The sequence below is a fragment of the Pan troglodytes genome, chromosome X (genome assembly GCF_028858775.2).
Source record: "Pan troglodytes isolate AG18354 chromosome X, NHGRI_mPanTro3-v2.0_pri, whole genome shotgun sequence".
NCBI lineage: Eukaryota > Metazoa > Chordata > Mammalia > Primates > Hominidae > Pan > Pan troglodytes.
The window spans coordinates 15458734-15486614 of NC_072421.2; the positions used below are offsets into that span (position 1 = coordinate 15458734).

Below are 27881 nucleotides of genomic sequence, written 5' to 3' on the forward strand. Positions count from 1 at the left end.
TAGTTTACAAAGGCAATGCATTTGTATGCATTTGTATGACCCAACAAAGTCACTATTCTTATTCAAATTTAGAAAAAATAGAGGATTAACATAATTTATTACAATGAACACAAGAATTAAATAATATCAATCATTCAAGCTTATTATATGGCAGGTACAACACATGCATTATTTAATTCTAATAACTATTGTCTTAAAATAAGTACCCTTATTATTCTACCTTTTAAGCAAGAAAGCCTTATTTTAAAGAAGATAAGAAAATTTTCCAAGGTTACAACACTAATCCACAGTTAACAGAAATCAGCAATGGTGCTAGTTTGGAAAAGGGGCCTTCTGACTCTGGAGTCTACACTTTTAACTACCACTCTGCCCTGGCATGCATTCCCTTATTCTGAACAAACTCATTGTAAGAAAGGCAACTTGAGAGAATTAGTAAAATAAAGGACAAAAGAATATCCTCAATATTGAACACATGTATAAAAAAAAGTTGTTGATATCTCTTTATTCAGTCTTCTATAAACTGCATACAAGAAATCCTAGCCAAAGCAATTAGGCAAGAGAAAGAAATAAAAGACATCCAAATTGGAAAGGAGAATGTAAAACTGTCCTTGTTTGCAGATGCCATAATCTTATACAGAGAAAACCCTGAAGATTCCACCAAAAAACTGTTAGAACTAATAAATTCAGTAAAGTCACAGGATACAAAATCAACATACAAAAATCAGCAGCATTTCTATTTGCTAAAAAGCGAACTATCTGAAAAAGAAATCAAGAAAATAATTCCATTTACAAAAGCTACAAAAAAAAATAAGATAACTAGAAATAAAGTTAACCAAAAAGGTCAATGATCTCTACAATGAAAACTATAATATACTGATGAAAAAAATTAAGATGACACAAACTAATGGAAAGATCCCATGCTCATGGATTGGTAGAATTAATACTGTTAAAATGGCCATACTACCCAAAGCAATCTATAGACTTAGTGCAATGTCTAGCAAAATATCAATGACATTCTTCACAGAAATAGAAAAAACAATCCTGAAATTCATATGGGACCACAAAAGACCCCTAACAGCCAAAGCAATACTGAGAAAAAAGAATGAACCTAAAAGCATCATACTACCTGACTTCAAAATATACTATAAAGCTACAGTAACTGAAACAGCATGGTACTGACATAAAAACAGACACATGGACAAATGGAACACAATGGAGAGGCCATAAATAAATTCATGCACCAACAACCAACTAATTTTTGACAAAGGTGCCAAGAACCACACATTGGGGAAAGGACAGTCTGTCCAATAAATGGTGGTGCTGGGAAACTGGATATCCATATGCAGAGACCAAACTCCTACCTCTCACCATTTAAAAAATCAACTCAAAATGGATTAAAGGCTTAAATGTAAACCTGAAATTATTACACTACCAGAACAAAACATAGGGGAAACATTTTATGACATTGGGCTGGGCAAGGATTTTTTTAAATAAGATCTCAAAAGCACAGTCAACAAAAGCAAAAAGAGACAAATGAGATTACATCAAATTGAAAAGCTTTTGCCCAGCCAAAAAAAAAAAAAAAGTAAAGAGACAACCTACAAAATGTAAGAAAACATTTGCAAACTATACATCTGACAGGGGATTAATATCAGAATATATAAAGAACAGCAATATCCCAATATTTTAAATGGACAAAATAACTTAATAGACATATCTCAAAAGAAGACACACAAATGGTCAAAAGGTACACACACAAAAAAATGCTCAATATCACTAATTATCAGGGAGACACAAATCAAAACCACAATGAGATACCACCTAATTTCAGTTTGAATGGCTATTATTAAAAAGACAAAGGATAACAAAGGTTGGCAAGCACGTGGAGAAAAAGGAACACTTACACACTGCTGGTAGGAAGGTAAATTAGTATAGCCACTATGGAAAACAGTATGGAAGTTCCTCAAAAAACTAAAAATAGTACTACCATATGATCCAGAATCCCACTACTGGGTCTATATCCAAAGGAATGAAATCAATGTCAAAGAGATGTCTGCACCCCCATGTTTATTCAGCACTATTTACAATAGCCAAAATATGGAATCAACCCAAGTGTCCAACAATGAATCAATGGATTAAAAAATTTGGTGTATATACCAATTTTTGGTGCATAGCGTGGAATACTATTAATACAGCCACAAAATTAAATGAAATCCTGTCATTTGTAACAACATGGATGGACTTGGAAGACATCATGTTAAGTGAAATAAGCCAATCACAAAAAGACAAATACCGCATGATCTCACTAATATCTGGAATCTAAATTTTTTTTTAAAAGAGCTGCTATCATAGAAGCAGAGAGTAGAATACTGGTTATCAGAGACTGGGGAAAGGAGAGAGGATGGGAGGATGGGGAGGGGTTGCTCAAAGGGTACAAAGCTACAATTAGATAGGAGGAATATGTTCTAGTGTCCTATTGCACAGTAGGGTAAAGATAGTTAACATTAAAGTGTAATTTATTACTTATTACAAAATAACTAGATGTTTTTGAATGTTCTTACCAGGAAGAAAGGATACATTCATGAGGGAAGGATACACTAAATACTCTGACTTGGCCATTATACAATATATGTATGTATCAAAACATCAAATTGTACTCTCTAGATATATACAATTACAATGTGTCAATAAAAACAGGTAAATAAGAAAAAAAGAAGTCATTGGCTTACTGGTTTGTTGTTAGGCAATTAACAGAAAGATCTGGGACAATAGGCATCACAAAGTAGTTTCAGCTTCAACAGTAAAGAAGATAGGGTAGGTAAATCAAAGGTGTGGCTTGTACTTATGAAACTATGGTTTAGAGAAAATAAACACATTAGTTATATTCCATCAAAATGTATGAATAATAATGTATTTACCAAAGGTCCCATGTCAGGTTTCCTAGATTTCCAGAAAGGAAAAGCATGAAAATTACACATTCTGAGGTAAAGCTCTAAGAATTCATCATCTTTTACTACCTATTCAAAGTTTTTCAGATTTCTTAATATCAAAAACAAAAATCACCTCTGTATGAATTTTATTATTTTAATGTTAAATGTCACAACTAATGTTTAATCAGTACGATGCTCTGGTTCATTTACCAATAACTTAAGTGTGATAGGAGTAAGGAAAATCTGATTATAAAATGGTCAGAATTTATGAAAGTTAGGCTCCTTACATTCTGTTCTTTAAATGTCATCATCAAGTTCCCTAAGTTAGAAACATCTATCTTCCAACTCTCTGTTCCAGTTGCCACTACTATAGTTCAGGCTGTGATCTCTCAGGCTGAGGTAAAAGCTTCTTAATTAGTCTTCCTTAATCTAATCTATCTTCCCTCCAATATATCAACTCATTTATGCTATTTAATACATCAGTTAATTGTTCTAAAACACACACTTGATCCTGTCACTGTCCACCCCCTAATCCAAAAGCTTACATGCCCCTTGCCTTTCTCAATAGACCTGTGATTCTTGAATTACTACCTGGAAAAACAGATGCTAAACACTGTGAATTGAACATATGAATGGTGTAGAGAAAAAAAGCTTGCAAATCATTGCTATGAAGCTTAGCATGGCATTCAAAACTCTGTTGTATAATCCTAATTCGACCTGCTTTCAATACGATCTCCAGGCAGAAAGCAAACTTATTCTCATGAACTTAAACTGATCTAAAAACATAAATGACTATTTATGACTATTGAGTGAAAAGTCTTTGCAAGACTTATTGAATTTACATATATGTGCATATCCACTATATTTTATACTGATGCAACATGTTTTCAATCTCATTTGTTTTTAATGTTTGCTATTTATTATATCTAAGTAATACTCAATCATTAAAATTTAATTCATTGCTAAAATGAATTTTAACTTTTTTCCCAGCTTTATTGAGGTGTAACTGCTAAGACAGTAGATATTAAGTATTGCTGCTGCAACATCTATTTTTAAAGTTCTTGGGATATGTTCATAAAACCTGCAGGCCATGAAATAACTGGCATTTAAAAAAAATAGAAACATATCTGGAAACAAATCAAACTAAGGTTCAATTTACAGGTTCTTAGTCCAATTATAAGCAACCCCTCACTATTTTAAATTCTGCTTATCAGGGCCCCAGGTTTACTATTCTAGCCTATGGGCTATTTGACTTTTTACTTATTAACATTATAACAGTGGCTGCAGAAGATACAGAAGTAACTAGGGGTGGCGGTGCGGGGCAGGGTGGCGGTGCGGGGCGAGGCGTGGAGACCAGAAAGTAGATTATTTATAAAATACTACATAATTAATTTGAGCTTTTCCTGTTCTATATTACCATACATCAAAGTTGACTGTATCTATTTTATACATAAAATTAAAACAGATGTGTGTGTATACTAGAAAAATGATAATATATACAAGCATATGCTAACATAAAAATAGTAGGCTGGCAATAAAATTATCATCCTCATCTACTCTTTACTGCCCCCCTCTTAATAAATATGTTGTTCATTCTTTTTAAATGCTCATAAATCATTTTGGCCCTATAAATGTGACAATTCTTTAAATAAACTATCAATGTGGTTCCAGATTATCCTAGAAGAGCAGATGACATCCAAAAAGTCTAAGAAATCATATTAACTGTGACCAAGAGAAAGTATCCTTGGGAAAAAAGTAGAATTAAGACACTCAACTAAAATGGCACCTAATAATACTGAACATAATTTTATGAAGATAATAATGATAGATGTTGTTTTTCCAAGACATATGACATTGTTAACCAAAGTAAATTAACTTTCCTACAAAATAGGGCCACTGTTAAGAGTTTTTTTCTCCCTACATAAGTTATTTATTGGGTCCTATACAGAATTGATCTCACCTTTTTCAACATTATCTAATATGCCTGAAATGTGAGTAAATGTGGGTGAATCGTGATCAACTAAATTAGAGGATTTGGGAAGATTACGCTAAAGAAGATTTTTATGTCATATTAAGGACTTATAAATTTCTCATATAAGTAATGATAACCCACTGAAAGACTTCAAAAACAGAAATCACAGGACTGTACTTTTGAGTTATGAAGATCCTGGTGACAGTGTTAAAGATGTGAGCGAGATCAGACTGGAAAAAGAGCTAACAATTAGAAGAAAATTATGAGTACTTAAATAAAAGGGAGAGATGACTCTGAAGGTAATTTGGCAGTCAACTGAAATGCATATACCCAGTAGTTTCATTTGTAGATATAAACCCAGAGACATAATCCCACATATGAATGAATACATTGCTCTAGAAGCTCACTGTGCTGATATTTGCAATATAAAAAAAGTAAAAACCTCAATGAACACCAATAGGGGAATGAGTAAAGATGGACTATCAAACAAGAGTTAAAAGGAATGAATTAGATCTATCTATCTATATATATGTGTGTGTGTGTGTGTATATATATATATATAAAATCATGGTTAAATTTCAAAAATAAAATGAATTAAAAATTAAGTTGCAGACAAATGTACACTGCAGTATATTATTTATGTAAAACAAATAAAACAGCATTATATATGTTCTATTTACCTACAATGACTACAGTCCCTGAGTGCTTTCTCAAGAAATAGTGCCATGTACTATTTTTTTTTTTCCTGAAGAAACAGTGCCAGGTACTGCTCTAAGCACTTTGGATTAACTCGTTTCTTCCTCACAACATCCTTATGACATAGGCACTGTTACTATCCCATTTTATAGATGGAGAAACTGAGGCAAGGAGTTTCAGGATCTTCTCAAAGGCTTGCAGATAAGAAGTGACAGAGCCAGGATTCAAACCCAGGCAGTATGATCCAAAATAAAAAAATGTAAAACTGTAAACATTTCATGCCAAATTCTGAATGCTGTTGATTCTGGACAAGGAAGTGTCCAGGATAGGTGAGTAGAGGTAGAAGGAGACTTTAGTTATATCTGAAATATCTTTTAAGGATGTAGTCAAACAACGTTTAAACAATGTGTTCACTTTTTCCCATAAAAAATGTAAATATATTTAAAAGTCTAGGACAAAAGATGCTAACATGCCATTCTGTCATGGATGACTACGGTTGATGGAAATATGGGGGACTATTCTTACAACTTGTTTGTAGTTTTCAGTATCTTTCAACTTTAAAAAAGGCAATATTGTATGCGCAACTATTTTCTTTCAATTGTTTTTAACTGACGAATAAAATTTGTTCCAGTCCCTTTAAATCTAAATCTTTCTCAACCTTGACACTATTGACATTTTGGGCTGGATAACTGTTGTGAATTTTCATGTACACTGGAGGATGTTTGGCAGCGTCCCTGGTCTCTATCCACTAGTAGCCAGTGAGCATCTCTTTTGCCCCCGGCCCCCAGCAGTGGTGACTAAAAATGTCTCCAGAGGTTGCCAAAGGTCCGCTGGGTGGTAAAACCGCCCCCCCCACACACACCCCCCCCCACCCCCCCAGCTGAACACAACTACCTTAATAAGCCGAAACACGCTTTTATCATTTAACTTTATATAATTATTTGAGATTAAAGATTTCAGAGATATTTTGCTCATTAAGCATCTCACACTCCAAGTTGGAAGGATACTGAAGGGATGAAAAAAACTTCAAGCGAATGTAGCACTTAAAATCCAATTATCATTGCAAGGAATGACAGACCCAGGTCTCGGGATGCCCGCTTCCTTCCCTCTCTCCCGCAATGCGGGGACAAGGGGAGGAAATCCAGCCCCATCGCCCCCTCTGCGAAGTCCTGGGAAGGGAAGACTCGCCAGCCCCATCCTACCTCAACGCAGCGGCAACATACCGGAGGCCCCACGCGGATACAGTATCCATCTGCTCCAAACCTCCCGCCAGCGCGCTGCATCCTGGGAGGCCGGGCGGAGGCTGCGTCGAACGCAGAGGAGGCGGAGCCTAGAAGCCAGCCCGGAGAGGTTGCCAAGGGAGGCTGAGGAGGCGGGGCCCTGGGGAGTGTTGTGAAAGCAGAGAGCCCGCGAGCTCTCTAGGGCGGAGCTCCGCGGGGGAAGCGCCGGCGATCTCGCGGCTGGCGGGGGCGGGACGGCAGTGCGGGGGATGTCGCGGGGCGAGGCCAGACGAGAATCGAATGGGACCTAGGCTGAGGGCCTGGTCCCGCCTCCAGACCCAGGCGTCCGCATTGGATTGGGCGGTGCGGCGGCGCTTCTGTCCGCCTTCCGGTGTCACGCGACCGCCTCCCCCTCCCACCCTTCTCTGTCTACCTCTGGGCGGGACTGCCGGGTGATGAGATACTCGGTCGGCGACGGTAGAACGGGCGACGGCGACAACCGCAATCACATCCACGACGGTGATCATGGCAGAGGTGAGGAGCCTATTGCACCGCCGCTGGCCCCCCGGACCCGGAAGCCGCCTCTGAGGCCCGGGGACCGAGCGCCCGTGTGCAGGTGGGCTGGGTTGAGGGTAAGCGGGTTGATGCAAGTAGTATCTAAGGTCCCATCGTGTCTCCCATCCAGAATCACGCCCAGAATAAAGCCAAGCTCATCTCTGAGACCCGGAGGAGGTTCGAAGCTGAGTATGTGACAGGTGGGTACTCTGTTCCAGGTATTAAGAAAGGTGTGCAGTGAGCGTCCCCAACTTTGCTGGAGTGTTTGTGAGTGTATTTGTGGGAGGTGTTAGGGACCCTTTCGACCCTCACAGGAATGATGCTGGGCACGTCTCAAAGGTTTTCCTCTCCATGACAAGCCGTGTGCACTGCTTCAAATGGTCAAGTGGTGTGTCCCATGCTCCCTTTAAAGGGTTAATGTAAGTTGGAAATCGGTTAAGTTTTTAGCATGCCCTCGTGTTTATGGAACTTGCAGGATACTTGTTAGGCCCACAACACGGGTGACATTGTCCAGTCCACGGTTCCACTGCTGGCCTTTCACCAGCAACACTAGCGAAAATGTACCTGGAAACTGCCATAATACTATTGATGTGTACTTAATTGGGTATACAAATTCCTTGGATATTTTGTTTGATTTGGCTTTCATACAACCCAGCATGCTACCCACAAAATAGGCCCTCCAATGCTGGAACAAGTTCTTATCCCAAACTGTATCTTGCAAAGTACCTATGAGGCCAGAATTGATTTATTGGTTGAACATTCTGTGTCCAGATGTCACAGATACTTGAGTTGTCAGGTACTTAACTGAATATTTAATGCTTGTACAGTAATTTGTAAAACATACGGAATAACTTATTGTAAATATGGAATTAAGGATTTATATGTTGCCTACCTTAAGATTGATTGTAATCCTAACCCTGCCACTAAATAGCTTACTTGTCTATTCTGAGCCCGTTTTCATATCTGTGAAGTGCAAATAATAAAGTTAGTAGGATTAAATTTTTTAAAAAAAACATATATCAAACCATCTAGCATGTCTTAAAATATAGTAGACTGTCAGTGAATATTTTGCCTCAGTTGTCATTTTGGTTACTGTGAAAGGAGTTAAGCTTCTACATCTTGACTAGTACTCAGCAGAGGTTCCCTGCAACTTTAAACCATCCTAGATTATACATCAGTTGATGACATAGAACAAATATGGAAATCGGTTTCAAATACTTGTCAGTAAATCTTTTCATACCTCCTTGCCAATTTTCTTCACACCCCAAACTTTGTTCCAGAGAGTTGCAAAAGCACTTGATTCACTTTTCACCCAGAGTTCCCATTTCTAATAATATAGCTGGTTCCAATAAAGAGATCCTTCTTCAATTGCTTTCTACAGAAATGTAACTATTATAGCTGTTAATACATGGTTTATAATATTTTAAGAAGTAACTCAGAATTCGACCTAATGAGCTAGTAACACCCCAATAGTCATTTATTTATGCCCAAGGGAGGAAGCAGAATACAGGCAGAAATTAGGCAATAAACAAGATCTTAAAGGTCATCTTGGGGCAACCTCCTCATTTTTAAAATGAAGAAAGTGAGGTCTAGAGAGATCAAGAGATTTGCTCAAAATCCCTGATGTTATTGGCTAGGCCAGGACTAGTGCTCATGTCTTCTGATTTTCACTACAGTAATCTTTTGGCAATACCATGATGTCAAGTTAGATCATGTCACTCTCCAGCTTGAAACCCTTCAGTGCCTTTCCAACTGCGTTTAGAATAAAATCCCAATTCTTTATGGTGGCCTGTAATTCAAGGCCATGTGTGATCTGGCTCTTGCCAGCCCCCACCCGCCATCCTCATCTGTTACTACTCTGCTTGCTTAGTGCAGATTTGACCACCGTTCAAAGTAAGATACGTGTTATATGTTGCAACCCAGGACAAACGTGCACACTCACATAACTGAAGCAAAATTTCATTAAAGAATACTTCTGAAAACATGTGACTCTCGATGTATTTTTTTCTATTTGACTTCCTTTTAAAAAATGCAATTACCCACAAACTTAATATCACAATTTAAAATGTGACCCCCAGTGGAAAAACCACGACTAGCCACACTGCCTTGTGTTCCTCAAACAGAATGGGGCTGTTTCAATTTCGGACTTTTCCACTTCTCTTTGCCTGGGAAGATTTTACCCAGGTATTGCGCATGGCTTGGTCCTTTTTTCTCTTCAGTGTTTAAATGTATCCGAGAGGCCTTCACTGATTATTAAATGTCTCCGTCTTGTTTATTTTCTCTGCTTTACAGCCCTTATCGTAATCTGTAATTATCTTGTTCATTGGTTTGTGTGTTTTTCATTTCCTCCAGTAGAATGTACATGGGTTCCGTAGCAGCCTATAGACATTGAGAGCAGAGGCCTTGTGTGTCTTACTCACCTTTGTATGCCCAGCACAGTTCTCAATATATACTTACTGAATGAATATAGCAATACTTAAATATATACATAAGAAGATTGGTCCAATTTTAAAGATTTGCATGGAAAAAGAAAATAGAAGCCTTTGAAGACCTTCTTACCTTAAGGTTTCAGTTGTTTCCTGGAATATGACAACAGATAAAGGTAGAATTGGAAAGTGATAATAAAAGGGGTGTTTTGTTTGTTTGTTTAATTTGCCTGTGTTTTCCCCTTAGAATTTGCTTTTAGAAATTAACTCAGGTGTTTAGAACATCCACTTTCCTTCTTCTTCTTTCACCCTTTCTATTGTCATTAACAATATTTTGTTTCAGAAGAGGCTGAAGGCAGACTTAAGCAAAGTTGATGTTTTTCCTAAAGGAAAATATTTATTTTCTGCAAGTGTGTCACTTCAAGCACAAACTGTATTCCAGAAATGCTTTTGGAGTTAGGTTCTTAGGAATCCCAAGCACATTTTTGTGTCCATAGAAACTAAGTTACCATTATGTATAGATTTTTAGCTGGCAAAAAGAATGAAATATTAGCCCCTAATTATGGTATTTTTTTCCTTATTGTTTCTGAGAAATTCCATGCTGAATCTCAAATGAGAAACGTTTCCCATTCTTTCTTCCTCTTTCTCATGCCCAAGGAAAGAGACTAATCTCTTGTGACAATAATTTATTAAGTTCCTTGAGTACTCATTATATGCCTAATTCTGGGAAGCAGTGTATCAGTATTAGAGAAAGAGCGGAGGAAGGGTAGAGCCCCTTCTCAAACTACTACAACCTAGTAGAGGCATTAAAACAGAGATAGCTATTAAAATTAAGGCAAATTGTATTAAGGGTAATGGTGCTGAAATATTTTCTGTAAAAGTCAAAGAGAGAAATAACATCTGGCTGGGGTGACTAGTTTAGCACAGAGTTAGAAAAAAATTCATTAAAAAGGTGGTGTTTCTCATGAACTTTGGAAGATGGTAGAACTCAGCCAGGTAGAGAAGGTGATCCAGGCAGATTGAATAGTCTGAACTGAGGCACTGAGGTCAAAAGGTATGGGGCATGTTCGGAAGCAATAGGAAGTCTACTTTGATAACCTTAAGGAGGGTAAGCACACATGGCTAAATACAGTGGGAATATAGTGTAGAGAGCCTTGGGCACCAGAGTCATGTGTTTGTACTTTAGTTAATATGGAGAGCCATTGAGAGGTTTGTGTGTTTTGTAATTAGGTTTGTTGTCTGGCTTTACAAGTATATGAATTCATTTAAATTAATTTGGGTCATACCAAAAATATCTGAAGAAACCCCCATAAACTTACCATTCAGAGATAGGTGTCCTAACAGTGGATACATTGTTTACAGTCTTTTTTCTTTTTTTTCGAGACGGAGTTTCGCTCTTGTTGCCCAGGCTGGAGTGCAATGGCGTGATCTTGGCTCACCACAACCTCTGCCTCCCGGGTTCAAGCGATTGTCCTACCTCAGCCTCCTGAGTAGCTGGGATTACAAGCATGTGCCACCATGCCCAGCTAATTTTGTATTTTTAGTAGAGATGCGGGTTCTCCATGTTGGTCAGGCTAGTCTCGAACTCCTGACCTCAGGTGATCGCCTGCCTCGGCCTCCCAAAGTGCTGGGATTACAGGCGTGAGCCACCACGTCCGGCCTACAGTCTTTTTTCTATACACTTAAGAAAACAAAGTTAGAAGACTATTCTGGGTTGGGCGCGGTGGCTCACGCCTGTAATCCCAGAACTTTGGGAGGCCGAGGCGGGTGGATTATGAGGTCAGGAGATCAAGACCATCCTGGCGAACACGGTGAAACCCCGTCTCTGCTAAAAATACAAAAAAAAAAAAAAAAATTAGCTGGGCGTGGTGGTGGGCACCTGTAGTCCCAGCTACTCGGGAGGCTGAGGCAGAATGGCGTGAACCCAGGAGGTGGAGCTTGCAGTGAGCAGAGATCACACCACTGCACTCCAGCCTGGGCAACAGAGCAAGACTCCATCTCAAAAAAAAAAAAAAATTCTGTATATAATTTTGTGTGTTATAAAATACATTTTTATTGACATGATTTTATTTCTCCGTATTTATGAAGTAAGCAACATTGTATATTGCCATTTAATATTTGGTTCTATAAATAAAAGATAGTTTTCTTATCTTTTGTCTTAGATAGTCCCTTTGTGGACATTTAGATTCTTTCCAGTTTCATTTAATACAGTTTTTTGTGCAGTAGTTGAGATTATTTCCTTAAGATTCATGTTCAGAAATTGAATTATTGGTTTTAAGAGTGTTTATATTTTTCAGGCCTTTGCTCATATGTGCTAAACTTCCTCCATGGAAGTTGCACCAATATTCATTCCTGCCGGCTTGTAGGAGAGTGTTAGTCTTACCACACCCTTACTCATATTTAGCGTTGTTATTTCTTAACTGATGGTTGTTTTAGTTTGCTTTTGATTGCTAATAAGGGTAAATTATTTTCATGCATTTACATCCATTTGTAGTTTAAACATTTTTTTATTAGTATGACTTTTAATATTGGTCTGGGCTTTTCTCGTTTATGTCACTTTCACTTTTTTCAGTTTTTGAATATATTCAAAATTACCCATTCCTTTGTGGTTTCTTCTATGGCTATTAAGTTAATAGGTTGGTGCGAAAGTAATTGTGGTTTTTGCCATTAAAAGTGACTTTCTAGTCTTTTAATTTTTGTTTTGTTTTGGTTTACTATTTTTTTTCTTCTTTTTTTATTATACTTTAAGTTCTAGGGTACATGTGCACAACGTGCAGGTTTGTTACATATGTATATATGCGCCATGTTGGTGTGCCAACGGTTTACTATTTTTTAATTTTGAGTTTTGGAATTCTGTTTATGTACAAAATGTATAAAACGTGAATAAAATAAACACTCATGTGCTCACTACTCAGCCAAAGAACTAGAGCCTCCCAGTACCTTAGAAGCCTCCTGTATATACCCATGCCTGCTATTCAGGGAACAGTTTTCTGCATTTGGTGTTACTCATTCTCTTACTTCTCATTAAATTTACAACCTATGACATATTCCTCACCAATACTTCGTTAGGTTTTGCCTCTTTTTGAACTTTATATTAAAGCTGAATATATTTTTTCATGATTTGCTTCTGTTGCTCAAAATTCAGTTATATTCTCAGATATGACTAATTTATTCCTTTTTATGGCTGTGTAGTAGTTCATAGAATAAATATACCAATTAATGGATTTGGGGTTGTTTCTAGGTTTTTGTATCATGTACAGTATAGCTATGAACATCCTTATACATGTCTGGTGTACACGTGCAAGAATTTGTCTTGGGCAGTGGTTCTCAAAGTTAGTTCAAGAACTGGTGTTCCTTGAGACGTTGCAAGGAGTTTGAGAGGTTAAAACTATTTTCATAATACTAAACTACCATTTTCCTTTTTCACCTTCATCCTCTCACAAGCGTATGGTGGCATTTTCCAGAGGCTGGGTGGCATGTGATGATGACATTGTTCTGATGGCTGATAGACTGTGTGCTTTATGTTCTCATGTCTAATTCTTTTTCTCAATTTTCATACCTAATACAGTAACTAGCAATAAATATAACCCATATCAACAAAGAAACTTTTGGGGGGTCTGCAATTATTTTTAAGAGTGTAAAAGGTGTCCTGAGACCAAAACGTTTGAGAACTGCTGCTCTAGGGTTTATTTCCACCAGTAAAATGAGTAGGTGGTAGAATAGGCACATTGTTTCACGTTCAACTTCAGTAGGTAATGCTGAACTGTTTCCCAAAGTGATTGTACCAGTTTTCATTTTAACCAGCAGTATTTGGGCATCCTTGTTTTTCTACATCCTAAAAATAGGCACTGTAACTTAAAAAAAAAAAATTGCCCATCTGATGGGCATGTTGGGAGATCTCATTGTGGTTTTAATGCCTTTGAATACCAGTGAGATTGAGCTTTTTTTTTTTCATACCTTTATGGGACCTTTGGTTTCTGCTTCTATGAAAATTACTCCTTCCAACTCTTCTTGGCCCTTATTTCTTCCATGTAAACTTCAGAATCAGCTTATCATGTTTCTGCAAAACAAAACAAAAACCACTTTTGTTGGGATTTCAGTGGTATTATGTTAAATCAGAATATAATTTCATGGAAGTTGACATTATCATGGTTGAGTCTTTTTATCCAAGAACCTGGTATATATTTGTATCTGCTAAAGTCTTCCTTGTTGAAAGATTTATCATTTTCCTTATAGTGGTTAACACAGTATTTTGTTATATTTCTTCCCAAATACTGTATGTGTTTTATTTTTGTTGTTGTTATTTAAATGGTATGTCTTAATATATATTTTCTAAATGATGGTTGCTGGTTTATGGGAAATATATATGACTTTTTTCCATTAATATTGAATTTACTCTTATAAATTCTGATAATTTACCTGGGATTTTTTTATGTACATAATAACCACCTTGAAATATTGATTGTTTTCTTTCTAACTTTCCAATTCTTAAATCTTTCAATACTTTTCCTTTACTACATTGGCTGGAACTTTTAGAACACTGTTGAATAGAACCAGTGATAATAGCCTACTTATCTTATTCCTGATGATAGAAAGATAGCTCTGAACATGTCACCATTAAGTATGATCTTTGTATATACCCTTTATCAAAGTGAAGACATTTTCTTCCACTTTTGGTTTGCTAGTTTGGGTTTTTTGTTTGTTTTGTTTAGTTCCCATCATGATTGATGATTGAGTTTTACCAAATGCAGTTTCTTCATCTGTTGCACACATTTATTGTATTTGATGACATTTTGATTTGGTTTTTCTCCTTTACTGTGTTAATATGGTAGATTACATTGATTAGGTTTTTAAAATAAATTGCTAAATTCTGTTTACTAATAGTTTAAGAATTTTACATTTGTATTCTTGAATTGGCCTATAATTTTCCTTTCTAGTGTTTTTCTTGTGCAATATTGACATCAAGATTATCTAAGCTTCAGAGTGAGTGTTACCTCTTTTCTATTCCCTATATGTTCATTGTTTAGCACAACCTAATTCCCCAAATTCACCACTCCCCCAATTTGTTATTGTTGTTTTATATATCAGTGTTTGTTTACCTACCATGTATTTACTACTATTTTGATTTACCCTTTCTTCCTGAGTTTCAGATCTTGTATCCTGGGTCATTATTGTTTCATCTAAAGTATAACCTTTAGATTTCTCCTGGTGGGATCTGTTGGTAGTAAACTTTCTTGGTCTTGAAAATAGCTTTATTTTGTCCTTTTTTTTTTTTAATTAAGCAATTAGCTTTGAGGAATGCCTTCATTTTGTTAGGCTGAAGGAGACAAAGTGGTTAGAGAAGTAGGAGAACCAGGAAACTTTATTATTGTAGGTAACAAAAAAAGGAGAATTTCAAGGACAGGAAGATAAGCAGTAAATGGAAGAAACTCCTGTAGGGTAAAGGGAACATATAACAGGGATTGTCCTTATTGATTACTCTTTCTTGAAAGGAAAATGACATTTAAAATGTAACTATACTACTGGAGAGTTTGCCTATGTGTCTAGACTATGAACCACTCAGGGACCAGCTCAGGCTCCACTCATCTTTGCATCTGCAATACCTGGCTCTTTTAGGCTAGCATGTGGCAGGTGATCAGAGATTAGTGCTCATAGGTAATGAGTTATTATTATTTCCAAGTGAGGAAGCCTTTAAAAGATTGATAAATAAACAGACACACTTGGATTTGCTTAAATTCTACTCCATCATTAACATTCTCAAGATCAACCTTTTTAAAGTTGTCATCATCAGAATAAGAGGAAAAGATCTTAAGAGGTTATCAGATGAATGGATAAAGAAAATGTGGTATATATGCAACTATAAAAAATGATGAGTTCATGTCCTTTGTAGGGACATGGATGAAGCTGGAAACCATCATTCTGAGCAAACTATGGCAAGGACAGAAAACCAAACACCGCATGTTCTCACTCATAGGTGGGAATTGAACAATGAGAACACTTGGACACAGGGTGGGGAACATCACACACCAGGGCCTGGCATGGGGTGGGGGAAGGGGGGAGGGATAGCATTAGGAGATATACCTAATGTAAATGACGAGTTAATGGGTGCAGCATAATAAAAAAAAAAGAAAGAAAATGTGGTATATATATACAGTGGAATACTATTCAGCCTTTTAAAAAGAAGGAAAGCCTATCATTTGTAGCAATTTGGGTGAACTTGGAGGACATGTTAAGTGAAATAAGTGAAATAAACCAGGCCCAGAAAGACAAATACCACATGATCTCACATAAATGTTAATGTTTTAGATTTTTAACATTGAACTCATGCAAGTAGTGAATAGAATGTCAGTTACCAGGGGCTGGAGGGGTGAGGGTTGAGGCAGGAGATTCAAGAGATATGAGTCAAAGGAAACAAAATTTCAGTCAGACAGGAGGAATAAGTTCCAGAGATACATTGTACAACATGGAGACTACAGTAAATACAATGTATTACATACTTGAAAATTGCTGAGAGTGTAGATTTTAAGTGTTCTCAGTACAAAAATAAGTATGTGAAGTAATGCATGTCAGTTAGCTTGATTTTGCTATTCCACAATATATAAACATCATGTTGTATACCATAAATATAATTTTTGTCAAATTAATTTTTAAAAAAGTTACCAATTTTTGTCCTTATTACGTATCTAAAAATATCAAGACTGCTTTGGAGAATATCAGATTGTAACTTCACATTGGAGACCAAATTTGGTAAACCTATTTATTTTTTAATGTTTCTTTTCAGTATTGACTTTTTGCAATGCCTGGCGAATGTTCTTGTTTTTTTTTTTCTTTTTTTTTTTTTTTTTACTCATCTCTTTAAGTTGTTTATACCTGTTCTTCATATATCCTCATTCTGAATGGTTAGGGAAATGTGCAGCTCTAAAGAATCTGTTACTAGGTGCTGGGCGCTGTGGCTCACGCCTGGAATCCCAGCACTTTGGGAGGCCAAGGCGGGTGGATCACAAGGTCAGAAGTTCAAGACCAGCCTAGCCAAGATGGTGAAACCCCATCTCTACTAAAAATACAAAAATTAGCCGGTCGTGGTGGCGGGTACCTGTAATCCCAGCAACTCGGGAGGCTGAGGCAGAGGATTGCTTGAACCCGGGAGGCGGAGGTTGCAGTGAGCCGAGATCGTGCCACTGAACTCCAGCCTGGGCAACAGAGTGAGACTCCATCTCGAAAAAAAAAAAGAGTCTGTTACTAGAATACTGTCATTTCTAAGATGTGAGTTTGTTTTTAGTCATTGTCATTTGGAAAGCTTGCATGAGAGGAGTGGTCTGTTTACCAAATCTACTGTGTGCTCTTGATAGTAGTACTCTATCATATGAATGTTTTTCATTACTGAAAATTTACCCTCTAACAAGAATTTTGGTTTGATAAGATCTCTAGGAGATTGAGTAGTGCTCACAGAAATTCCTAAAGGATTTTTTCTTCCTGTAGCCATTTTGCAAGGAATAGGAGGACAAAAATTTGCTACATTTCAATCAAAACTAGTTTAAGCTGAACTTGTAGTGACTATAAAGATTTGGCATATATGTGTAGAATTTTCTTTGATATTAGATACTAGTACTTACTAGCTGGGCCATGATTTGCAGAAGCTTTTCTTTACCCATTATACTGCTATATATTCACAACTGACATAGGACATTCATAGACTATTTTAAAGTTTTTCTACAAGTACTTACTCTATACCCAGATCATTGGAGGAAGAAAACAGATAAAAATGTGTAAGGAAAAATAAAAGGCATGAGAAACACAATATACATTTAATCAAACTTCCAGAAGGAAAAAAAGAGTGCTATTAGAAGAAATAATCATTGACAGTTACCCAGAATTTATAAAAGATATCAAATCCTCAGATTAAAGAACCATAAGAAAATCTGAGCATCATAGAGAAAAAGAAATTAATCTCAACGCTTATTTTAGTGAAACCAAAAAACACCAAGGACAGAGAAAATCTAACAACCCAAAGAGAAATGACACATCCACAAAGAAACAAAAATCAGACTGATACTTGATTTCTCATCAGTAACAGTATTGCCAGGAAACAGTGAAATAATTTTCTGAAAGTGCTGAGGGAAATAACTGCTCACTTAGAACATTTATTCAAAAGTGAAGGTAAAACTTTTTAGGCATGCAAAGATTGACCATTGCTGGAAAAAAAAAAAAAACTACTCGTCTACTTCACTAATAAGTAAATAGTACACCAAAGGAAGCAGAGGGATGCAAGAAGTAATGAAAAGCAAAGAAATGGGTAGGCAAATTAGTAAATAAAAAAATCTAACTGTGGATAGTAAGAAAAAACAAATAATAATAAGAGTAGAAGAAATGGAGGTAAAGTATTACAAGCAACTTTCAGAATGAGGATAGAGATACTAACTGCAGATTTTGTTGTTTTCAATGTGAATACTTAAAATAAGGGTAATCATTGAAAGATAGAAATAAAATGTTTGACTTCCACACCAGTGGAGGAATGAAAAGGGGAATGGAGGAAAAGTCCTCTCCAGGAAGAAGCAGAAAAGGAGAAAAAAAGCAGCTTGGTTACCAGAAAACACAGAGGAAGACAGCAGAAATAATTCCAACTTTATCAATAGTTACTATAAATATAAACTGATTTCTACATATTAGATATCAGATTAGATTTTTAAAGATCTTAACTGCATGCAGTCTAAAAGAGACTAACCTAAAATAAATTAATGTAGAAAGGTTGAAAATAGATGGAAAAAGATATACAAAACAAATATTAACCAAAAGTAATGTTGTTTCAGCAGTACTTTAGGTAAAATGTTACTTAGGGTGAAAGACATTAATACATATAAAAAGGGATACTATTTGTGATAAAAGGAACCGTAAAAGGGTATAACACCTAGGAACTAACAACATAAAAAACTACCTAACCATATAACCTTAAAATACTCAAAGCAAAAAGCACCCAGAATCATAAGGGGAACTCAAGAAATCTACAAACATGTTGAATGATTTTAACAACCCTCTTTCAGAAATAGAACTAGCAGGCAAGAAATATTTAAGATTTAGAAGATTTTAACACTACAATGAGCAAATTTGATTATAGATATATATGTATGTGTGTATGTATATGAGTAGATAGACTCTCCTGCCCAACTAGTACAGAATATATACTTTTTGAATATATATTTGTACTTTCAGAGCTTTTGCAAACATTCACCACATACTAAGTCATAAAGGGGGTCTCAGAAAATTCCAAAGAAGCTACATCATACAGACCATGCCCATATATTATTAAGCAACTACATCAGAAGTCACAATAATAGGTACTTAAAAACATGTCATATGATAGGAAACTAGAATAACACACCTCTAAATAATCCATGGATTACCAACTTCTCAGCAATGTGTGTAATTCTTCTGCTAAATAACCCGTGGGTTAAAGAGGACATCACAATGGAAATTCCAGAGTACTTAAAGTTAAGTGTATCTTCTAAAAACCTACAGCAAATGTGATGTTTAATTGGGGAACTTTAGAATGATTCCTATAAAGTCAGGAAAAAGACAATGATTTCTGCTATTATTTCAATAACTCTACATTATATAGGATAACTTAGTTATGAACGTGGCAGGAAAATATGAGGTATAAAGTTTGCCAATCTTGTCATAGGCTTATGATAACAACACAAAATCCTCTAAACTGCCTCATCTAGCAAAGAAATGTAAGGCTTTTATGGGAAGATTAAGGGTAACTTCAGCTTTATCTATGACATTCTAGTCCTTTTATTAAAAAAAAAAACTGAAGCGAATAACTTACTCTTTGTTAATTTTGGGTTACAGCTACATAAATATTTGTTAACATTATTTTCTATTCTATAATTTTTTAACTTTTCAAAAGGGAAGGAAATAAAACAGTTTATTAGTGAAGTTCTGGGTCCTCAATGAACTCAAGATCTACTAGGGGATAGACTTGTACATGGCTAATCATTCAGTAACAAAGATTTAGCATGTACTTACTGTGTATTGGGCAGAGTTGGAGGGAGCAGGGTGTGACTTTTCAAAGTCCCTGACCTCATGGAGCTTATTAGAGGAGACAGCATCAGTCCCACTCCTCTCATGCCATCCCCTATTTGAGGAGCTCCTCTCAAAATGACTAACTCTTACTATTATCCCATTAGTTTTGATGAAATTGGGTTTACATTCTCCCATTTGACCAAAATGAGCCAAGGGAATGATTGTAGATAGTGTGCTTATGCCAAGACCTTGAGGCAGAGTCTGTAATATACAGGAATAGACCAAGGTCCATTATATCTAACTAACCTGGATAACTGGCTGGTGACTGATGAGGACCTGGAGAACAGTTTTGAAAGTTTAGCTTTGTTCAAGTGTACTAAGGAATCCAGCTCTTGAAGGATAAGAACTGAAGCAGAAAGCACCTCCCCTTTTTACAGTAGACCAGAGATCAGCAAAGTCTTGTTTTTGTATGACCCTTGAGCCAAGCCTTTTAAAGGGTTGTTACATACACACACATACACACACAAACACACACACACACACACGCACACACACGAGAGAGAGAGAGAGAAATCAGCAACAGAGAATATAATAAGAATATAATATGGCCCTCAGAGTCTTAGATATTTGCCATCTGGGCCTATACAGAATAAGTTTGCCAGCTCCTGCAGTAGAACAACAGTTCTCAAAGTGTGGTCCCTGACCAGCAGCATCAGCAGTATGTAGGAACTGGTTACAAATACCAATTGTCAGATCCCACCCAGAATTAGACAGTCTAGGGGTGGGGCCCAGTAATTTCAGTTTTAATAAGCCTTCCTAATCATTCTGATATGTGCTGAAGTTGAAGAATCACTGCTATAGACCAATGGCTTAATCCCATTATAAAAGATTACCTGTCTCTCAGTCTCACCAGTTTCACAAAAAAGTGGAGATTCAGAATAGGTTGTGGCCAACTAGCAGAGAATAATCTTGAAGGAATATTTTGTTCTTTTGTCTTGATCACACCCATTACTGACATTTACGCAGTCCAGCTAATAGAAATAGTCCATCCAATACGAATGCTCTCTTAATGCCCCAGAAGGACTTTCAGTGGATCTATGCTCAGAGTCATAGAGAAATAAGAGATCCTAAGATGTTTTAAACTACTATAATGATCTAGAGTTATATGTTTGCTGCTTTGGAACATTAACTGTTCTCTAGTTTTCATTATTAGAATACTTTATATTTTTTCAACCTTTATCTGAAATTTAGGCACATTTGTAACAACAATGTACTTCCAAGATTTTCCTTACTGGTAAACTAATAGGTAAATTTAAATTTAGTCTTCTTTTCATAGTTAGCATTCTATCGTATGTTGATGGAAAGTCATTTGTATAGTGTTTAAGTTTTTCAGTGTTCTTGATCTTTCTGAGACTGTAGGTAGACAGACCTCATTTTCATTTTACAGAGAAGAATAGAAAGCCTAGAGTGACTTGCTTAGCTTCACTATACATAGTGGCATGGGTCTTCCAAGTCCATCATTCTACTCTATATCCTGAATGTGGCCAGAAATTTTCTCACATTGTTAGCCTTAAAACACAGTTTCAGACCTGTTGGTAACATCACTGGCCAACAAATGCAAGAGAAAAAAAGAAAAGTTAATAATAAAGTTTGCTATTTTACAAGTAAGAGCTATAGTTTCTTTATCTTACAACAGAATTTTTTAAAAATATTATTTTTTTATTTAAAAAACTGTGTGTGAGAGAGAAACAGTGAGTGAGAGAGAACACACATATGCATGTGTATGGAGAGACATGAAAAGCTGAGACAGGTCATCTTTACCTTGGAACATTTAATACTGTGTGTTCCTAGAGACATATCACCATTGTCATGTATCTTTAGTTCTTTCTCTCCCAAATTATGCACTTTACAATTTGTTTGGTGGTAATACACTTGTATAAATAGAAGAACAATTTACAAAGCAAAATTCATATTAGAACAAATAAATAGTAGAAAGGGCCAATGAACCATAGGGTGCTGATAGTTCATTAAGAAGGTTTCTTCATGAAGGATTGGCTGAAATCAGCTATTTTAAAGAAATACAGAGATGAGGCTTAAAAATCCACCACTTGGAATTACTGTTGTTTTTGATGTGGTTTTCACTGGTATTATGAGACAAGGTATCATTTGTGTATGAGGACAAGTATTGGGAGAATATACACACACACACACACACACATCTTTTTATAAAATTGAACCCTTCTGATATGGTTTGGCTCTCTCCCCACCCAAATCTCATCTTGAATTATAACTCCCACAATTCCCATGTGTTGTGGGAGAAACCTGGTGGGAGGTGATTGAATTATGGGGGCAGGTCTTTCCTGCGCTGTTCTCATGATAGTGAATGAGTCTCACGAGATCTGGTGGTTTTAAAAATGGGAGTTTCCCTGCACAACCTCTCTCTTTGCTTGCCACCATCCATGTAAGACATGACTTGCTTCTCCTTGCCTTCTGCCATGATTGTGAGGCCTCCCTAGCCATGTGGAACTGTAAGTCCATTAAACCTCTTTTTCTTTCCAGTCTCAGGTATGTCTTTATCAGCAGCCATTATGAAAACAGACTAACACAGTAAATATATATATCTATCCTTTTAGTTCTGTCCCTCTATAGAACCCTGAATAATACACCTTCTCACCCTCATCTCTACATTTTAATTGTTGATAGGTAAAGTTTTTCAAAAAAATGTCCTAGGGGTGTGTGTGCGTGTGTGTGTGTGTGTGCATGCATGTGTGTTTTTATATCTTTAGATAACCTTTTGGGTGTACATCTTTAGCATCTTTCTGTAACATCTTGTCTTAGTCCATTTTGTGATGCTGTAACAAAATACCTGAAATTTCATCAGTCTCAGTCCGTTTGTCTTGCTATAAAGGAATACCTGAGGCTGAGTGATTTATAAAGAACAGAACAGGGTAATTTATGAAGAACAGAAATTTATTTTCTCAGTTTTGGAGGCTGGGAAGTCTCCGATCAAGGTGCCAGTACTTGATATCTAGTAAGGGCCTTCTTACTGTGTCCTCCTGTGACAGCAAGTGGAAGGGCAAGAGGAGGACACTGCCGCATGAAGCCTCTTTTATAAGGGCCATAATACCATTCATGAGGGAGGAACCCTTATGGCCTAATCACCTCTTAAAGGCCCTACTCTTAATCCTGTCACATTGGCAACACCAGAATTTAGGAGAGGCTTGCTTCAAACCATAGCACATCTGAACTTACCCAAGGACTGGTTTTCTGAAATTTCCAGTCGCTTGAGGGCTCAGTTGTCTGAGGGCTGTGTGTGAAAGCAACAAATTGTGTTGATAAAAGCACAATTATTTATCACCCTTGGCCTTGTGCTTCCAGGCTATGTTTTTCTTACCTTCAATGCTCAGTTTATTCTGTTTCTTTCTCTGCCTCTTCTATCTTTACCTCCCTCACCTTTCTTTTTTCTGTGTCTCATTCTATCTGTCTCTCCCCCTCTCTTCCCCCTCAACCCTCTCCTCTGTCCCATTGTCCTCTGTCCTCTTCTGCTTCTACTTTTCTCCTGCCTCTCTCCCCCAACCCCCATGTGCCTAGCTGTCAAATCTTTGTCTTCTCTTTTCTTTCGCCTACTCTGATTTCATTTCTATTTGTCTAGGGGTAAATGGTCAACAACTAGCATGTTATATGTAAGAACATTAATAAAAATCATTTTAATATAAATGGGGATTTCTAATTTCAAAGATCAACATTGCTGAAAGCTATCAAAGAGCCGTGGGCTTTAAATTTCTTAGTAATGGACATTCATTTGTTTATGGTATTCCCTAGTGATGGTACTAGCAGTGGTGGTAAAAATGACAACAACAACAATAGTGTTTTATTCTTCTTAATATGGCTAATATTTACTGAGTTTTTACCACTTGCCATATATTGTTCTAAGTAATTGGTTTTTAGAATATATCTGGGGATCCTAGGGGATGCCCAAGACTTTCAGAAAGCTATGAGGTCAAAACTATTTTCATAATAATGCTAAGATATCATTTGCCTTTTTCACTTTCTTTACATTTGCACTGATTACACAGAAGCAATGGTGTGTAATCAGTACTGGCTGCTTCGCCCAAATCAAGGCAGGTAGTCATTGTAGTCCTCATTGTCAGCACTCTTAGTTTAAAAAAAAAAAGACAATTTTATTTTAGAAAGTCCCTGATGAAACAGTAAATTGTATTAAGTTTTGACCCTTGAGTACATGTCCTTTCAATGTTCTGTGTGACAAAATCGGGAAGTGTGCATAAAACACTTCTGCATGCTAAGTATGTTTGAGTTGCCAGCTGAATTAGTCACCTGTTTCATAGGCCACCCTTTTTACTTGAAAAAAATTGTAAAAAATGTGCTTTGAATACTGATGAATTTTCAAATAGCAGAGCTAAACAACAATCTCTAAGATTTCCTACCACAGAACCACTCATTTTATAGATTAGAAAAATACAACCCAGCTATTAAAAGCCATATCCAAAGCAGCACTCTTACAAATGCATGATTTATGGCCTCTTCTTATATTTTATAGTGCTTTAAATTTCCACTAAATTTAGTGCTTTAAATATATAAAATTAGTGCTTTAAATATATACTTTTTCATCCGATCCTCACACAGCATTGTGAGTATATAAAACAGCTTAAAGATAAGGAAATTGAGACTCAAAGAAGACAATTCTCTGAATGCAGTCTATATTTTCCTGGCCTTTCAGCTGTTATCTCTGAGGGCCTGAAATAAGGCAGTGCAAATCAAGAAGAGATAGGATCCATAAAACCTGGCAACTAACTAGATGCAGAAGAAAAGGAAATGAAGGAGCCAGGGAATTTCCTGAAGTTGTTTTGCTTTGTTTTGTTTTCTTTTGTTATTTGTATGAACCTTAGGAGGGTATGACAACTGAGAAAAAAATGAGAAGGAATAGATTCCATCAACAGATGTTTATGGAAGGCCTTTTCATTGGCACTACTGTAATCTGCTTTGGAGGATGCTCAGATGTATAGACTATCTGTCTCCACTGTCTATTTGGGAAATATGTCTTCCATGCTAGTAACTGTATTTCAAGGTAAAAGTGGTAAGCACCTTAAGAAAAGCTTAGTTCAAGTTCCATAAAAGTAATTGCTTTTGCACCAACCTAATACTTCTGGACTCAGGGAAAATTTTATGGAAAAGGGAGCATTTGAAAGGAGACTTGCAGAATGGTAGCATTTGGATGTGCAGAGACAAGGAAAGTTCAGTTACAGAATAATAAAGCAGGGCAAGGAAGGAGGAATGTCTGCTATACAAGTTAGTGGGAATATAGTATGTGTGTGAGCAACTGATGAGAGATTATTGTTATTAGAAATAATTATTCCAAGAAATTATTGAAAATGTGTTGGCCAGAGTCTGAAAATAGTAAATACTGTAATATGGCATACATGATCAGTTTTCCATCGGTACTTAGTTAATTTTTTTTTACTGTTTTTTATTGTTGTTGTTTTTTCTTTTTTTGTCTTTATTTTTGTATTTAATTTTTTTTTTTATTTTTTGTTTTTAGACAGAGTCTCACTCTGTCACCAGGCTGGAGTGCAGTGGCACAATCTCAGCTCACTGCAACCTCCACCTCCCGGGTTCAAGCGATTCTCTTGCCTCAGCCACCCGGGTAGCTGGGACTACAGGGTGCGCCACCATGCCCAGCTAATTTTTGTATTTTTAGTAGAGACAGGGGTTCTCCATGTTGCCCAGGCTGGTCTCAAATTCCTGACCTCAGGTGATCCGCCCGCCTCAGCCTCCCAAAGTGCTGGGATTACAGGCATGAGCCACCACACCTAGCCTACTTAATTTTTTTTTAATGACACTTGCCAAACAAATGTCTTTTTAAAGCACAACTTAGTTATTGCTTTACATATGAAATTTCTTCATTTTTCATTGACTTAAAAATTTCAAGTTCAGATAACATAATTAATTTTCCCAGATGTTGGTGTATAGTTTTAGAGAGGGCTGTACCAAATACTTTACTCTGGTGTAATTTTTAACATCTGTAGTGGCTTACTTAAACCTGCAGTCTTTAGATAACGTATTCTCCTCACACTTGGGAATTCCATCAGTCTTAGTCCATTTGTGTTGCTATAAAGGAATACCTGAGGCTGAGTGATTTATAAAGAAAAGAGGTTTATTTGGCCCATGGTTCTGCAGGCTATACAAGAAGTATGGTGTCAGTATCTGCTTCTGATCAGGACCTCAGGAAGATTCCACTCATGACGTAAGATGAGGGAAAGCAGGCATCACATGGTGAGAGAGAAAAGGCAAGAGAGAAAGGAGGAGGTGCCAGGCTCTTTTCAACAATCAGTTCGTGTGGGAACTAAGAGCAAGAATTCAGTCGTTGTCATGAGAATGACACCAAACCACTCTTGAGGAGTCCTCCCCATGACCCAAACACCTCCCACCAGACCCCACCTCCAACACTGGGCATCAGATTTCAACAAGAGACTTGGGGGAACCAAGCAAACCATATCCAAACAATAGCACCATCAATCTTTTAAATGGCACTTTTATTTGAACTACATCCCTGAGTCTATCCTCAAATAGCTTAACTTTGTCTTGGAAGTCTTTCTTCTCCTTTGCCATTAGTGGTTATTTTTCACTGCAGAATTAATCTGACTTGGATGTTTATTACTGTTTTTTCCCTAGATAAGTCAGATAAATATGATGCACGTGATGTTGAAAGGCTACAACAAGATGATAACTGGGTTGAAAGTTACTTATCTTGGAGACATAATATTATAGATGAAACACTGAAGATGCTCGATGAGAGTTTTCAGTGGAGGAAAGAAATTTCTGTCAATGGTAAGCTGTTCAATTTAACCTTGACTGTAATATATACTGTATAAATGGTATTGTTTTACATTTATCTAATCATGTATTTGCACATATTCCTAGCAGTCATCATAAACACCAGAATATAATTATTTATAAAGACCCAGTAATATTTTCAAAGGAACAGCTTATAAGTCTTTTAAGTGGGATCATTCATAAGGAAATCAGATCACCAGAGAGCAGAATCACACTCAGATTCTTCATTCACAGCAGAGTTTCCTAATCTGTGTTTAATTCAGTACCATTAAGCAATAGCAAGACAGTATCTTTGCTACTAGGCCTAGAAATAAGGAGATACTGTCCATTTTTCTCAGTTGTTGCCTATGCCTTTCTCTATCCCCACAGTTCCTTGTGCTAATAGGTTAATAGGTACGCCATACAGAATTGTTAAATGAATGAGAGTCACCCCAAAAATGCAAGCTTATCCCCAAGGAAGCCTATCACAGTCTTCTCTTTATATTGTTTTTATTTTTGTGGGTACATAGTAGATGTACATATTTTGGGGTACATGCAGCCTTAACTTCTTAATTTCTAAGTCTGCTACTAGATAGAATGTTTTTCCAAAAATGGGAGTTTCAAGTCTTGGAGTTTTATAATGGTCTTCAAGTATATGAAGACCTGTTAGTTCTCTCCACCAAAAAATTGAACAAGAAGAAACTGGCATAACTTCTGTTTTCAGTTAGGCATAAAGCAGAATTTTCTGTCTTTGAGGATTATAACCTCTGAAGTGACTTCAGTCTGAAGACTTAACACAAAATAGTCAACAATAAATCCACAGCAGATACTCTCCTCACTCTTCATGCTTGCAGAAGGAATCCCTGAAAGGGGGATTAGTAAAAAATAATGTGATTGGAAATTTAACAAATGTAGGTAATTTCAACAGTGAAGCATTTATTAACCAAAGAAAGAAATATAAATCTGATATTTTTAAACGATTTAAGTACTGAATAAATATTTAAACTCAACAATGTTTGTTTTCTTACACAGAATTGCTATTTTCTGGTGAAAAATAGCAGAGATATGGTAAAAGGGGATGGGGAAAGATAAATCTTTGAAAGGTCTTAAGGTACTGCTGGTGAATGAAACAAAAGCATTGGCATTTGCTGCCTTGCTATGTTGGTCCTTAGCCTCCCCAAAAACTGGAGAGGCACTCTGTTTGTTCCTCCTGCTGAAGTTCAAGTTCTCA

The 27881-nt window shown here is 36.6% G+C and overlaps 2 protein-coding genes across 6 annotated transcripts in view; one reads left to right on the plus strand and one right to left on the minus strand.

Annotated features, from left to right (window-relative positions):
- The window catches only part of FANCB (FA complementation group B), a 172067-nt gene extending 165103 nt beyond the window's left edge, over positions 1-6964 (minus strand). For 2 of the 4 annotated variants that reach the window (XM_063804383.1, XM_054676918.2), the window contains exon 1: positions 6801-6905. The gene's annotated coding sequence lies outside the window, so the exon portion shown is untranslated. Of the gene's footprint in view, positions 1-6800 lie in introns of all 4 variants that reach the window. The other 2 variants (XM_063804382.1, XM_009438791.5) reach the window with 2 other exon arrangements.
- The window catches only part of MOSPD2 (motile sperm domain containing 2), a 48994-nt gene continuing 28036 nt past the window's right edge, over positions 6924-27881 (plus strand). Inside the window, exons 1-3 of one of the 2 annotated variants that reach the window (XM_520943.8) lie at positions 6924-7352; positions 7504-7573; positions 26510-26665. In XM_520943.8, the coding sequence (XP_520943.3) occupies positions 7344-7352; positions 7504-7573; positions 26510-26665 (235 nt within the window). In that variant the 5' untranslated portion in view covers positions 6924-7343. The remainder of the gene's footprint in view (positions 7353-7503; positions 7574-26509; positions 26666-27881) is intronic. The other variant, XM_016943745.4, reaches the window with a different exon arrangement.